Genomic DNA, 14,373 nt, shown 5'->3' on the forward strand with positions numbered 1-14,373 from the left:
CCTATTTTGAATTAGCGCCCCTCGGATGAGCAGTCACGAGCCGCACTGAGTAAAGCGGAGTTTACCCTGAATACTTGCCACTTCAGCTTAATTTTATACTGTTTTTAATACTACATACACATTTCCTGTATTTTCTGGTTGTATTCTAATGAAGAGACTTAGAAATTATTTTATATGATCATATCATATATACGCTTGCAAAACAACAAATCTAATTCTGGCATGGTATTGTTGCCTTTTGCACATACTGTATATATTTCACAACATTTAAAATTATAACAATGTAATTTCTACTTCCTCATACTTGGCATTTAATTTAACATTACTAACGTATCAATATTTTTTACAAAACGTCTGATTCTTTAGATATGAATGCATTTTACTTTCCAAAGCCAATGGCTGTTATTTTCTCTTTAACTCTCTACAGCGTTATGAAATATGATTCCCCCGTGCTGAAATACACTCACCAGACTCATGCTTTCATAATAAAAGAGTTACATCTTAGATGATCTACTGGTTTTATATCGAGTCACAGACAGAAATCACCAAGACCCTGCAGGGATTTGTTTTTCAATGAATCATAATAATTCACGTCAACACGAACTGAAACGTCAGTCATTGAGAAAAACCAGAGTGTTTCAAAAATCCCAAATAATTCATAGTTCTTCTATGCTAGACTTTGAGGTTGGTGTTCTCAATAAGTCCTTCTGAAAACCATGAGACATTTGCATTTAAACCCAAACTCTCATGCAGTATTATAAAGGCATGTAAGGCCACACGCATGTCTGCCCTCTTACATTAAACTGAGCTCCTCCACCTGTTCAAGTGACTATGTAGCTCGCACACCGTCTTAGTTTCTTGGGGTCCGTCTGGTCCCCACAAAAATGTTTTGGTGGTTTTAATTTTATGAGGCGGGGTCCTCCTCTCAGTGCTCATTATTTTGGGGCGGGGGCTGATTACGCCTCCAGCCTTTGTTTGTAAAGAGCAGGAATTTCCTTTTGTTTCTATGATGTGTCGCACGTCATGCATCGGCCGCATAAATCTGATGTCATTATAGACTCTTCTGCTTCTCGTTTTGGAACTGCGGGGCTCAGAAGTGTTGAATGTTTTGATGCCAAACGAAATTCCATAAAACGATGGCAAGACGCTTACCGTGGAAGAGGGATTTCTGTCCATCATTAAATATGGGAATGTAAGAGCCGTAGCTGGGGCCGGATAACGTGTTTTGTCTATGAGATTGCCATTAGAGGTGTTGTTCACTCTTAAGTATGTAGTCCGGTTATGAATATTTGATCTGGTTCTCTTATATGTGTTATTAGTTTTTGGTTGCCCATCTTCAGTGTAAGATTCACCAACGTCGATGATATCACATTGATTTACTTGCGCGATGCTGTTATCTGTGATTTCATGTTGAATGTTGTCATCTGTGATTCTCTCCGATTTTCCGTCTATGATGTCATTCTCAAAGTTTTCCTCTGGAGTTTCTTGCTGTGTGTCAGTCATGCCAGGCTGTGGATTGTCAGGCCGCCTGGCATCTGTGACATCATATTGTAAGCCATCCGTAAAATCATTTTGCCGTTCTTCATTTATACTGTTGACAGTGATGTCTTGGTTTTGGATATCTGTGGCGATGTTATGCTCTCTGACTTCCACTGTGAGCGTGACGGCTTGCTTGTCGTGCACATCCAAACTTTAAAAGAAAACAAACTGTCAACACTTACAGAAATGACAATGTAAGCTGACTATGTATGCAACATCCTAAAAAACGTTTCAAGTAACCTGCATACATGGGGGTTTTAACATTTACACTTGTTAGCAGATTACATGACTGTCTGGAGGATTACTTGTAAAAAATACCCCAAAAGTCAAGTTAGACCTTGAATGCTGCACCACTGAGACTCGTAGCTAATCTGGAAAAAGAGCGAAACCTGCAAAACCAAATGGGAAATGAAATTTGCACCCAGACCTGCAGCTGTATAACAGCTGCTAAGATACCAAGACATTGAACAACTCAAAACATAAATTACAAAAAGCTGTGAACTATGTAGTCATTGGAAACTTAATTCAATAGATATTTTTCCATCCGATTATACGCCCTGTTCACTTAATTCATGCGTTTACATCAAAGACAGGTTCAGTATTTAAGGTTAAAGAATGACTATATCCTATTATCACATTTAAGCTCGGTAATCTATGCGCTGGTTGCAGTTGTTGGGTTCAAATCTGTTTTATCTATCAATATGAGATTAATACCATTCACGAGTTACCATATTGAGAGTTCCCATGAAAGTGAGAACATCATACTGTCATCCGCTAAATGAAGGACACAAACCATGTAGCACATAATGTGTTATTTAATACTGCTGAAATGGCCTAGAGGGCTTATGATATCACTCGCACACTTATTAACTGCCTAAGGAGAGATGAATGAGACTATTATTTTTCTCATTCCTATATGCTAGCCAGTTATGTTCTTCTTAAGGTTTTACCCGTTGTTTTGTTCTCCCAGCAGCTCTTCTGGCTGGTATGATGAAGGCAGGTAGAGATGAAGAGATGGAGTCAGGTCGAGACTCTTGTCTTCAGCAGAGTGTTGAGGATCATCTTGGAGGAAACTTTGATAATCTTTTCTTCGCCAGAGAATCTTGCATGTGGGAATATCTTCATAAAGAATGAAATCAATGCTGTTTCTAATATGACTGAATATTTCTCACAATAACTCCTAAAAGTCCTATGTAGGATATATTTTGAAAAGTATTTTAATAAATAATCAATTGAAACACACATTACGTAATAATATTACTTTTCTGAAGTAACGAGTAAAGTACTGCATTACTTTATAAATGTACACATTAATATTTGAGTTACTTATTAAAAAAAGCAATGCGAGTTACTTTTCAGTTTAATTAATTAGATGTAAAAAAAACAATGTACTGCATTAAACTAAATGCATTAACGTAGATTTACGCGCTCTATGCGTGAGCGCCTGAGCGGGATAAGTTTCATTCAGAAACAGAGATGGCAGGCCAAAGCTTGACATTTTTGCTATGGAAATATGCGATTGTCGTAAAAGCCACCTGCAAGGTCTGAAAGAGATCAAGCCTCAGCCAATTAAGAAAAAGTAATTTAAAAGTAACTTAAGCATTACTTTCCATGAAAAGTAACTAAGTAATGCAATTAGTTACTTTTTTGGAGAGTAACTTAAAGGAGCATTTCACCTGTAGAAACATAAATTTTTATTAAAAGTGTATCATATTTGTAGTCGAACTGTAACATACATTTCGAATTAGGTGCCTATTTGACCAAGAAAAGGAGTTTTTGTAGTCTCACCCCCTCTACAAAGATATAGGACTTCCTTTTTTCAATGATGCAAAATGATGATTTTTACATCATTGAAAGAAGGAAGTGCAACATTGAAATCTGTATTTCTCCTGTCTCAGGGGAAACAGAGGGAATGAAGCAATGATTCAAAAACATGATTGGGTTCCTAACTATACACAGCTTAATGCAAATGGGTGAAGTGTCCCTTTAATATTGTAATGCATTACTTTTAAAAGTAAATTTCCCCAACACTGCTTCATTTAAGGATACATGTTTGCAATATCCCAAAGGTTGTTTAGTTTGTTGGAAGCATTTGAGTTTATTTATTGTAAAGAGGAGAACACAGCAGCAATTTTCCTCTGCTAGGTCATAATTTTGATCAGTGAGACCTCTAAGACAACAAACTATTTACATGATGTCATGTTATCAGGCAAGTACACTTGTCTCACGTCCTACTACAATGTCAGAAATAATGGTCTGTGACTGGGACAGTACTCTTTAAAAAGATCTTAATCTTACCTCTGAAGTACTAAAATGAACTTTCAAGTTGCACAATTTCAACTTGTTTTTATAAATCATGTCAACTTATCAACTTAAGTCAGGACTTAAAGGCGGGGTGCATGATCTAGGAAAGCCAATGTTGACATTTAAAACTACACCTACCCCAGTAGAATCTGGACCTTTTTTGATAGACCCACCTACACATACGCAATCCAGATGTAGGTTAGTAGACATGCCCCTTACTTCTGATTGGCTACAAGTGTGTTTTGGTAGCTGGCCCGACTCCCTTTTTCAAAGTGTTTTTCAAAAATCACACACCCCGCCTTTAAAATAGTTAAATTGACTTGTAAAACCAAGTTGTTTTAACTTCATAATGCATTTTTACAGTGTATCAATGTGCCACCATATTTGAATTTCGACATTGTGACATTTTAACATAAAATTATTTGTTTGTATGTTCAACAACATGGAAGTCATAAGAGTACATTTTAAATAAATTTTAATTTTGGAGATTCCTTCAAATATATTAAGGTTGCTTTCTCATCATAAAGTTTGATCATGTGACCTGTGCGTTGTCATTGCAATACCTGGTGTGCTTAATGCTCGACATCTCATCTGTTTCTCCAGTGGAACAGTGAAAGGCCTGTGTGTTAAATCCACCGGTGCTCTCTCTCTGTGTATACTGCTCCTCGCTCGCTCTCTTTTATCTGTTCTCTTGATCCCAGAGTATGCAGACCATCCCTCCATCTCTCTCTCGACTCTTTCACCTCTTGAAGGAGAGGAACGAGGTCTCTCTTTCTCATCTTTATTGGGTGATGATGTGGAGCAGTTTGTAGGTCGTGGTGACAGAACACATTGCACCCCGCATGCTCCGATAACATAAACAGAGATTATGATTCATCATGTCAGAACAAATTCATCTTGATCCTTAGTAAAGGATTTAAAGTAATGATGTGTTATGTTATTATGTTATGTTACAGCACTTGATTTTATTAAACTCCAATGTTGGGTTAATTATTCCAAATATTACCCAATCATATCTCTTTGGCATGTGATCAATACTCTATTAAGCACTTGTAATGCAATGTTTGAATAATATGCATGACATACTCTGATATATTACCTATGAGAAAAGCTTTTCTAGCCGTGAATGAGTTTTTTTCCGAGCGTTGTCTTGAATCTTTAAGAGACCTGCCCTGAAGCATGGTGTTGCTATTGAGACCAGTGTTTGGAGAAGATGATCCATGTTGATTTACTGGAATAGTTTCAAGAGGTGGGAAACCTCTCTGGTTTGTGACCTGGAGTCTTTGTTTCAGTGTTGGCTTCCATGCCATTGAATCTGCGTTTTTAACGAATCCTGTGAAACATCTCAAGGGGTAGAAATGCATCACATGGCTCTATTCATGTTCGCATGGATTGAGTCCTCCACTAATTAAAGGATTACCTAGTACCACCTAGCAAATGTAAAAATGAAAAAGATCATCTTATTGTATAACATGCCATGTTTGGTTTAATTGTAAGTCTGTGACCAATATTACTTATTAACAGAACGCCAGGCTGTAGCTGCGTGCATTAACTTCTTCACATAACTTTTGTTCAGCGTTTGATCTTTTATGATATATGATGAAAAGCTTGTGTTTGGTGTATGGAATGCTTGTATAAGAGTTTAACAATCTGGACGTCATTATTAATCTTTAACATGCCCATTATGCTAAGTTTGAATTCTTTGCATGTTCCATGTTGTCTCAAAGATCCTTGTTTATTTCATACTATAAAGTAAGTAAACAGTACTGAAACATGAAGAACAATTGTATGTTATATAACTGCGAGCGATTTGTTTGTTTTGTGCCTGTATCACCATATAGCGTGTACTATACTGTGCATACAAAATTCATTGCTTTAAAGTCATCAAATGAATTACAATGTTTACACAAGCAGCCCAAAAAACTTTATCTTGTCCAGTCTTTCTCTTGTGATGTTCAAGCAAAACGAATGTAAAAGGGCCCCAGTAGCTTCTCATTACACCATGCATCCACAAAATGTACAACATCTGTAAATGCTTAAATGATCCCCGGCCAAAGTGATACAGACAGCAGGTTTGTTTTATCTGACCCATCCCTAAAAAGGGAATGTAAGATGTGTAGGAAGATTCCATCAATGGACATTAATTCAACTCGCATACATCTTAAGAAAGTCGCTGTCTTACCTTCCAATCCAAGACTCTTCTGTTTTTACTCAGATTTTATTTTTAACTCCAGTTCAAAAGTATAGATGTCTCTTTGTTGAAAGTCTGAGCATCTTTGCAGTATCCAAGGGAACTTTCAGCTTTGGTTTGCTGTTTTGTTTAGAGTCTGCTGTTTAAGGTGAGCGAACAAGACCGGATTATGTTGTCCATGGATACAACAACAAAACCTGGGATTAGCTCTATGTAATTATGTCAGTGTTTAACCATGGCACCGTTTCAAATCAGAGTGCTCAGCGTTTCCATGTTTTCCAAAAGTTAACCTATTCCAGACATATGTTTATTCACACACATATTTGAAATAAGTGACTGATTCACTTTGTGAGCTTTTGCAATCTGCAATTTACAGCAAAAACACTAACTATGGATTGTGAAATGGATTAACATTCTGCCCAGATCCTTTTCTCAAGTCTCCCACCCATTATTAAAGTGTCATGGCATTATTTTGGCTGCTAGCGAACGGAAGAAACACTTTGGATTTAGGACCACTGTATCCATTCCAAAGGCATGTATATTTAACTCCAATAAAAATAATGCTTTGTCAGTCTGCTACAATTGCAAGTGGCTTGATAATATACAGTCAGACATTTTTGTGATATTTGATGCTCATTTAAAGGCCAAATGTGCCCTATATGTCTGTCGACACATTGGCCAATGCAAGCCCCCATTATCCTTTGGGGCTGCTGACCTGTGTCAATTCGTCCATCACCTCGCAATGAATGAATGATGTCATCTCCATTGAGAGTACGCCTGCGAAACAAGTGGAAAACATTTTGGCATTTCAACTATAGCAAGCATAATAGAATTATACTCTCCGCTGTGGTTTACCAAGGATGTGTCTTTAATTCGTTGTCAGTTATTGCTAAATAGATGATCATTTTGTTGAACTGTAAAAAAATGCAGCATGAAGTATAAGCAACTTGTTTATCCAAGTCAATTCAACCTACAATTTTAAGTTTTGACTTGCGATAATTTGCCATAACTAAAGACGGTTTCAGCAGTAACAACTATAACAAGCGGCTCTCGCGGTCTGCAGGTAACTTCCGGTAAACTCCGCTAATAATAAATAACAACAAAGTACTTTAAACGTAGTTTATTTATATAACAAGCAAAAAAACAACATATAGATTACATAGGAAACCAAAACATTTGTTATTTTCGACGAGGCATTTGTTCAAGAGATCAGTTTAGCAACTAGTCAGACCATTAAAAAAACGAAACCGGAAGTAAAGTTCGGATCCAGAAGTGTATCACGTGCGTCCGATGAAACCGTCTATAAACATGTTTAAATTGTTTACCTTAATTTGTTAATTTAAAATAACATAAAATATATATGTTGATATGATGTCATTAATTAATTATATCATTAATATGATCAAAATTACGTTAATTGGTAAAAACTTTTTTTAAAGGTGCCATAAAAAACTGTATTTACCTACACTGTAAAAAATCTGTACGTTTACAGTTAAATTACTGAATATTTTAACAGAAAATTTCCATACTATATGTGTTATGGGTGTTTTTCCGTTTTTTTTTTCTTTGTTAAATTTCTTTTTACAGTGTAGGCATCGTTTAAAAATAAGAGCTCTGTACATGGTAATGATATATCATGAGCCTTAAACGCATATCCTCATTTTCATGTAAAGCTCATGCACGCAAAAGACTGCTGGAAAACGTCACTGAGGTCACAGTCGGGATGTACGTTCCAAGACTAAATTACACATTAAATTAATTACCAAGTTGTTGCAATGCTAAAAAAAGCTGTGACTGCTAAGTTAGCGCTACATGCTAGTTAATGCTATATGCTATCATTTACTGTGGGTTCACACCAGACGCGAGTTCAATGATTTGCGCGAGTAGATTACATACAAAGTCAATGCAAAGACGCGATCAGTCCTCGTGTGGGGCGATGCGAATGGCGCTTTGTTCAGTCGAGAAGAAATTATGTTTTTGGAGGAAAACATTGCAGGTTTTTTCTCATTTTAATGGACTTTAAAAGAGCCCAACATTTAATACTTAACTCAACACTTAACAGTTTTTTTCAACGGAGTTTCAAAGAATTATAAACGATCCCAAACGAGGCATAAGGGTCTTATCTAGCAAAACGATTGTCATTTTTGACAAGAAAAATAAAAAATATGCACTTTTAAACCACAACTTCTTGTCTAGATCCGGTCGTGATGCGCCAGCGTGACCCCACACAATACGTCATAAGGGTCAAGAGGTCACAGAGGACGAACGCGAAACTCCGCCCCAGTGTTTACAAGTGTTGAGAAAGAGGACCGTTCCTACGTTGCTGTATGTCAACTGATACTAATCAATGTCTTTGTGTCAGTTTATTGTTTAAAATGGTCCGCAAATGTGCGTTTTATACATGTAACACGTGACCTCCCTACTGTCACGGTAGGAAATCCTCTGTTTCCTCCGTGTCATGTGTGTGTGTGTTTGTTTGTTCACTCACCTCTGCCATGTGCTCGTTTGATTAAGTGTTGTCACCTGTGTATGATTGCCTCGCTCCAGCTGGTCCTCATTACCCATCAGCTACATATACTCACTCAGTTCTCTTCCTGTTGTCAGATCCTCATTCATGTTCCAGCCACACAGTTTGGATTATCGTCTCCCGTGTTCGTGCATTTGGATTAGTGTTTCGTGTTGTCGTCTTCGTGTGAGTGTTCCGGTCCGTTCCTGGTTTCATCCATTGGCCATCTTCACACTCACCACCGACTTCACCAACCAACACTTCTCACGCCACCGTAGACCTTCGATCACCATTGCCAACATCCTGGACTCAGTCACTTTCTATGTTGTTTCACTGTATTACCATCATTCATAATAAATCTGTGTTGATCGCCTGCGCTTGCTTCCTCCACTTTATTGTATCGTTACAGAAGGATCTGACCATCATGGAAGCAGCAGGCGATCGCTCCCCATCTCATCTGGAGGAGTTTTTGCAACGCACCGTGGGTCGCATGGATCGTCAAGACAAGGCGATAGATGAGATGGGTCGAGCTTTCCAAGCGATGGTGACGAAGGTTTCCGAGCTCGCTCTCCAGGCTCAACAACATCTTCCACCGCCGCCCACTGCGCCCCCCACGCCACCCACACCGCCGATCACCACTGGGGGTTTTCCCCAGTCCGAGCCACACCTCCCCATTCCAGAGAAGTATGCGGGTGAGCCAAGATTTTGTCGATCATTTCTTTCTCATTGTTCTCTGCACTTCGCCTTGCAGCCCCGCACGTTCACCACCGAGGAGATGAAGGTGGCGTTCGTACTTTCCCTACTTACGGGGAGGGCTGCCCTCTGGGGGACGGCGGTGTGGGAGAGCCAAGATCGCTGCTGTGCTTCGTTCCACACCCTTTCGGAGGAGATGAGACGGGTTTTCGACCGCTCCGTCGCCGGGAGGGAGGCGGCCAGGCTTCTAGCGGACCTACGTCAAGAGGATAGGTCCGTATCAGACTACTCTATTGAGTTCCGCACCCTGGCGGCGGAGTGTAAGTGGAACGAAGAGGCGCAGTGGGATCATTTCCTGCATGGGTTGGCTGACCGCATCCAGCAGGAGATTCGAGCCGTTGAACTTCCCCTTTCACTCAACGGACTTATCGAACTCACTATCAAGATAGACAACCGGCTCAACCAAGCAGCCAAATGGAGGGAGAGGACCACTCGCACAACCTGTCCAGAGGTTCAGCACCGGCGGCCAGAGGTTGCGGTCAGCCCACCTGGAGATCTGGAACCCATGCAGGTGGGGCGAGCTCGGCTCTCCCGGGAGGAGAGGATCAGGCGGAGATCCCTTGGACTGTGTTTATACTGTGGCAGCCCAGAACATCACATCCAGCGCTGCCCAGTAAAAGGATCAAGCCCGATAGTAAATCTGAGGCTACTATCGGGTGGGATCTCTGCCAGGAAGACCTCATCAACATCGACACTCCTTCCGGTGAGACTACGGTGGTCTACCCACACACTGGATCAGCACGCTTTGGTGGATTCTGGGGCCGAGGGTAGTTTCATGGACATCAACTTCGCACATAAGATCAGGATTCCTCTCACCTCCCTCAAACATCCCATTGCACCGTTTGCACTTGATGGACACAAGCTACCAGTCATCACTCAGACCACCATCCCTGTTTCACTCATCACATCTGGTAATCATACGGAGAAGATTTCATTCCTCATCACAGACTCACCTCAGACTCCCATTGTTCTCGGTCACACTTGGCTCCACAAACACAACCCCAGGATCGATTGGCGTCTTGGATCTGTGGTTAGCTGGAGCGAGGAGTGTCATTTGTCTTGTCTTTTGTCTGCTGGTGTTAATGTTTCTGAGTCTGTGTTTCAGGGGGAAGCAGTGGATTTGTCTAACGTGCCCGCAGAGTACCACGACCTGAAGGAGGTGTTCAGTAAGTCCCGGGCTGATTCTCTTCCTCCTCATCGTCCCTATGACTGTGCGATAGAGTTATTGCCAGGTACCTCTCCGCCTAAGGGCAAGTTATATTCCTTGTCTATTCCAGAGACGGCGGCCATGGAGAAATATATATCCAGTTCTCTAGCAACGGGGTTCATTCGCCCTTCCTCTTCTCCAGCGGGGGCAGGGTTCTTTTTTGTGGGAAAGAAGGACGGATCCTTGCGACCTTGTATTGATTACCGAGGGTTGAACAACATAACGGTAAAGAATACTTATCCTTTGCCGCTTATGTCTTCAGCCTTTGAGAGGTTGCAGGGAGCGTCCGTTTTCACTAAATTGGACTTACGTAACGCTTATCATTTGGTCCGCATTAGGGAGGGGGACGAATGGAAGACTGCTTTTAACACCCCTCGTGGCCATTTTGAGTACTGCGTGATGCCTTTCGGGCTATCTAACTCGCCGGCAGTCTTCCAAGCACTTGTTAATGACGTGTTGCGAGACATGGTCGATCAGTTCATATATGTTTACCTGGATGACATATTGATTTTTTCTTCGTCTCTCCAGGAACACGTGCAACACGTACGACGAGTGCTTCTGCGGTTGCTAGAGAATGGATTGTTTGTCAAGGCGGAGAAATGCGTTTTTCATGCACAGTCTGTTTCTTTTCTAGGACACATCATTTCGACTGAGGGTGTTCGCATGGATCCTGAGAAGGTTAAGGCTGTGGTAGATTGGCCATCCCCAGAGTCTCGCAAGGCCCTGCAGAGATTTCTGGGGTTCGCCAATTTTTATCGGCGTTTCATTCGCAATTTCAGCCAACTAGCCGCGCCTCTGACCGCTTTGACCTCCCCTAGTTTGACGTTCAGGTGGTCAGACGCAGCTGAGGCTGCGTTTGCCAAACTGAAAAGCTGCTTTGTTTCAGCTCCTATTCTTGTCACCCCTGATCGCTCACGTCAATTCATAGTGGAGGTCGACGCGTCAGAGGTGGGGGTAGGAGCAGTGTTATCCCAGCGCGCATCCTCAGACGGAAAGGTTCATCCTTGCGCGTATTATTCTCATCGTCTATCTCCTGCGGAAGTTAACTATGACATTGGCAATCGGGAGTTGTTGGCCGTCAAATTGGCACTGGAGGAGTGGCGTCATTGGCTTGAAGGGTCGGGTGTACCTTTCATTGTATGGACGGACCATAAGAATCTCGAATACATTAGAACTGCTAAAAGACTTAACTCCAGGCAGGCTCGGTGGGCATTGTTTTTCGGACGTTTCGATTTTACATTATCTTACCGGCCGGGTTCCAAAAACATCAAACCCGATGCTTTATCCCGTCTTTTTGAGCGTTCCGATCGTACTGCTACTCCCGAGCCCATTTTACCGGAGACCATCATTATCTCCGCGCTCAGATGGGAGGTCGAATCGAAGGTGTTGACTGCCTTAGAAGGGGTAACGCCCCCGGCTCGTTGCCCACCGAACCGTTTATTTGTGCCGGAGGGGTTACGGTCAGACGTTCTCCAATGGGGTCATTGTTCCAGTGTTGCTTGTCACCCAGGGGTTAGTAGAACTAAATTTCTAGTCAAGCAACGATTTTGGTGGCCTGGTATGGCTCGTGATGTCCACGACTTCGTCTTGGCTTGCTCGGTTTGCGCTGTTGGTAAGACTTCCAATCGACCTCCGGATGGGTTACTCTTACCGCTGTCTGTCCCTTCGAGACCCTGGTCCCACATCTCGCTAGATTTTATTACCGCCCTCCCACCCTCTAAGGGTAATACGGTGATTTTAACCGTAGTGGACCGGTTCTCGAAGGCGGCTCATTTCATCCCCTTGCCCAAATTGCCATCAGCCAAGGAAACAGCGGTAACTGTCATTGACCACGTCTTCCGTATACATGGCCTTCCGACAGACGTGGTTTCTGACAGGGGTCCCCAATTTGTGTCCAAATTTTGGCGAGAATTTTGTAAATTGTTAGGGGCGACTGTTAGTCTTTCATCCGGGTTCCATCCCCAGAGCAATGGTCAAACCGAGCGAGCCAATCAGGATGTCGAAAGGGCATTGCGGTGTTTGGCTTCCAACAATCCTTCATCCTGGTGTCAACAACTCTCAATTGTGGAGTACGCACACAATTCTCTGCCAGTGTCATCTACGGGCATGTCTCCATTTAAGTGTAGTTTAGGGTACCAACCACCTAATTTTGTCAGTACTGAATCCGAGGGGTCGGTCCCCTCCGCAAACGCACTAGTCCAGAGGTGTCACCGCACCTGGACCAGAGCTCGTAGAGCTCTGCTCCAGGCAAGGTCGCACACCAAGGCTAAGGCCGATCGCCACCGGTCGAAGCCTCCTCGATACGTCGTCGGTCAAAGAGTGTGGCTTTCAACCCAGAACATTCCGATGCGTTCCGTTTCGAATAAGCTTACTCCCAAATTTATTGGCCCGTTTTCTGTTACCAAAATCATTAATCCGGTAACAGTGCGTCTTAGCCTTCCACCGGCGTACAGGAGGGTTCATCCCGTGTTTCATGTGTCCAAAATTAAACCGGTGATTTTTTCCCGTCTTAATCCGCCTGCCCCGGTTCCCCCCCGCCTCGTATCGTTAATGGGGAGACCACATATTCGGTTAATCATATTCTGGACTCTAGACGGAGGGGACGCGGTTTTCAGTACTTGGTGGATTGGGAAGGTTACGGTCCGGAGGAGAGAAGGTGGGTTCCTGCTCGGGACATACTGGATCACCGCCTTATTGATGATTACAATCTTCAGGTAAAGCAGGCTGGGAACGCCAAGGGGCGTTCCTAGGGGAGGGGGTACTGTCACGGTAGGAAATCCTCTGTTTCCTCCGTGTCATGTGTGTGTGTGTTTGTTTGTTCACTCACCTCTGCCATGTGCTCGTTTGATTAAGTGTTGTCACCTGTGTATGATTGCCTCGCTCCAGCTGGTCCTCATTACCCATCAGCTACATATACTCACTCAGTTCTCTTCCTGTTGTCAGATCCTCATTCATGTTCCAGCCACACAGTTTGGATTATCGTCTCCCGTGTTCGTGCATTTGGATTAGTGTTTCGTGTTGTCGTCTTCGTGTGAGTGTTCCGGTCCGTTCCTGGTTTCATCCATTGGCCATCTTCACACTCACCACCGACTTCACCAACCAACACTTCTCACGCCACCGTAGACCTTCGATCACCATTGCCAACATCCTGGACTCAGTCACTTTCTATGTTGTTTCACTGTATTACCATCATTCATAATAAATCTGTGTTGATCGACTGCGCTTGCTTCCTCCACTTTATTGTATCGTTACACCTACCTCACGTTAGGTCGCGCTGGACCGGACCTAGACGGAAAGTTGTGGTTTAAAAGAGCATATTTTTTATTTTTCTTGTCAAAAATGACAATCGTTTGCCTAGATAAGCAGTCCTCCAGAAAAACGTGTTTTTTTGTGATTGTTGCGGGCAAAAATCCTCGATTTTGCGGCACGTTTTCTTAAAAAATGCAATGGAATATGCGGGATATTTATGCAATTTATGCGATGGAATTGCGGGAATTTGCGAAAATTGCGGAACTTGCAAAAACTGTGGAAACTTGCAAAAGTTGCAATAATGTTCACGTCACATAATCACGTCACTTCATAACGTTCCCATGACAATAGAGGACACGGCTGCGCTTTTGGGAAGTAAATGCAACATTTTTCAACTTTCTGCTAATATATACAGGGGCGTCGGACTGGGGGTAAAACCAGTACTGATTACCAGGGCCCCAAGGGGAGAGAGGGCCCTTGAAAGTCTGGAATATATTTTATTTTACCTGAATATTTTCATTTCTTAATTTAATTTTATAATGTCAAATGAAATGTAAAGTTAGTGTATTTGCTGAATAACTGTTTGAATATATTTTGTATAAGTAAAAACTATCTAAAGTCTCA

At 42.1% G+C, this 14,373-nt stretch overlaps 1 protein-coding gene across 2 annotated transcripts; it reads right to left on the minus strand.

Annotated features, from left to right (window-relative positions):
* Positions 1-6,208, minus strand: LOC129414586 (uncharacterized). 2 transcript variants are annotated; one of them, XM_055168643.2, is made up of 5 exons: positions 6,026-6,208; positions 4,943-5,273; positions 4,407-4,688; positions 2,490-2,658; positions 1-1,690 (listed from the first exon to the last, which is right to left on the minus strand). In XM_055168643.2, exons 2-5 carry the CDS (start codon positions 5,205-5,207, stop codon positions 799-801), a joined length of 1,608 nt encoding a protein of 535 aa, XP_055024618.2. In that variant the 5' UTR covers positions 5,208-5,273; positions 6,026-6,208; the 3' UTR covers positions 1-798. The 2 variants fall into 2 exon arrangements, with proteins under 2 accessions (XP_055024618.2, XP_055024619.2); XM_055168644.2 differs by lacking the exon at positions 6,026-6,208 and having other exon boundaries at positions 4,943-5,992.
* Between the last annotated feature and the right edge of the window lie 8,165 nt (positions 6,209-14,373).

Source organism: Misgurnus anguillicaudatus, chromosome 5, assembly GCF_027580225.2.
Source record: "Misgurnus anguillicaudatus chromosome 5, ASM2758022v2, whole genome shotgun sequence".
In the NCBI taxonomy this organism is placed as follows: domain Eukaryota; kingdom Metazoa; phylum Chordata; class Actinopteri; order Cypriniformes; family Cobitidae; genus Misgurnus; species Misgurnus anguillicaudatus.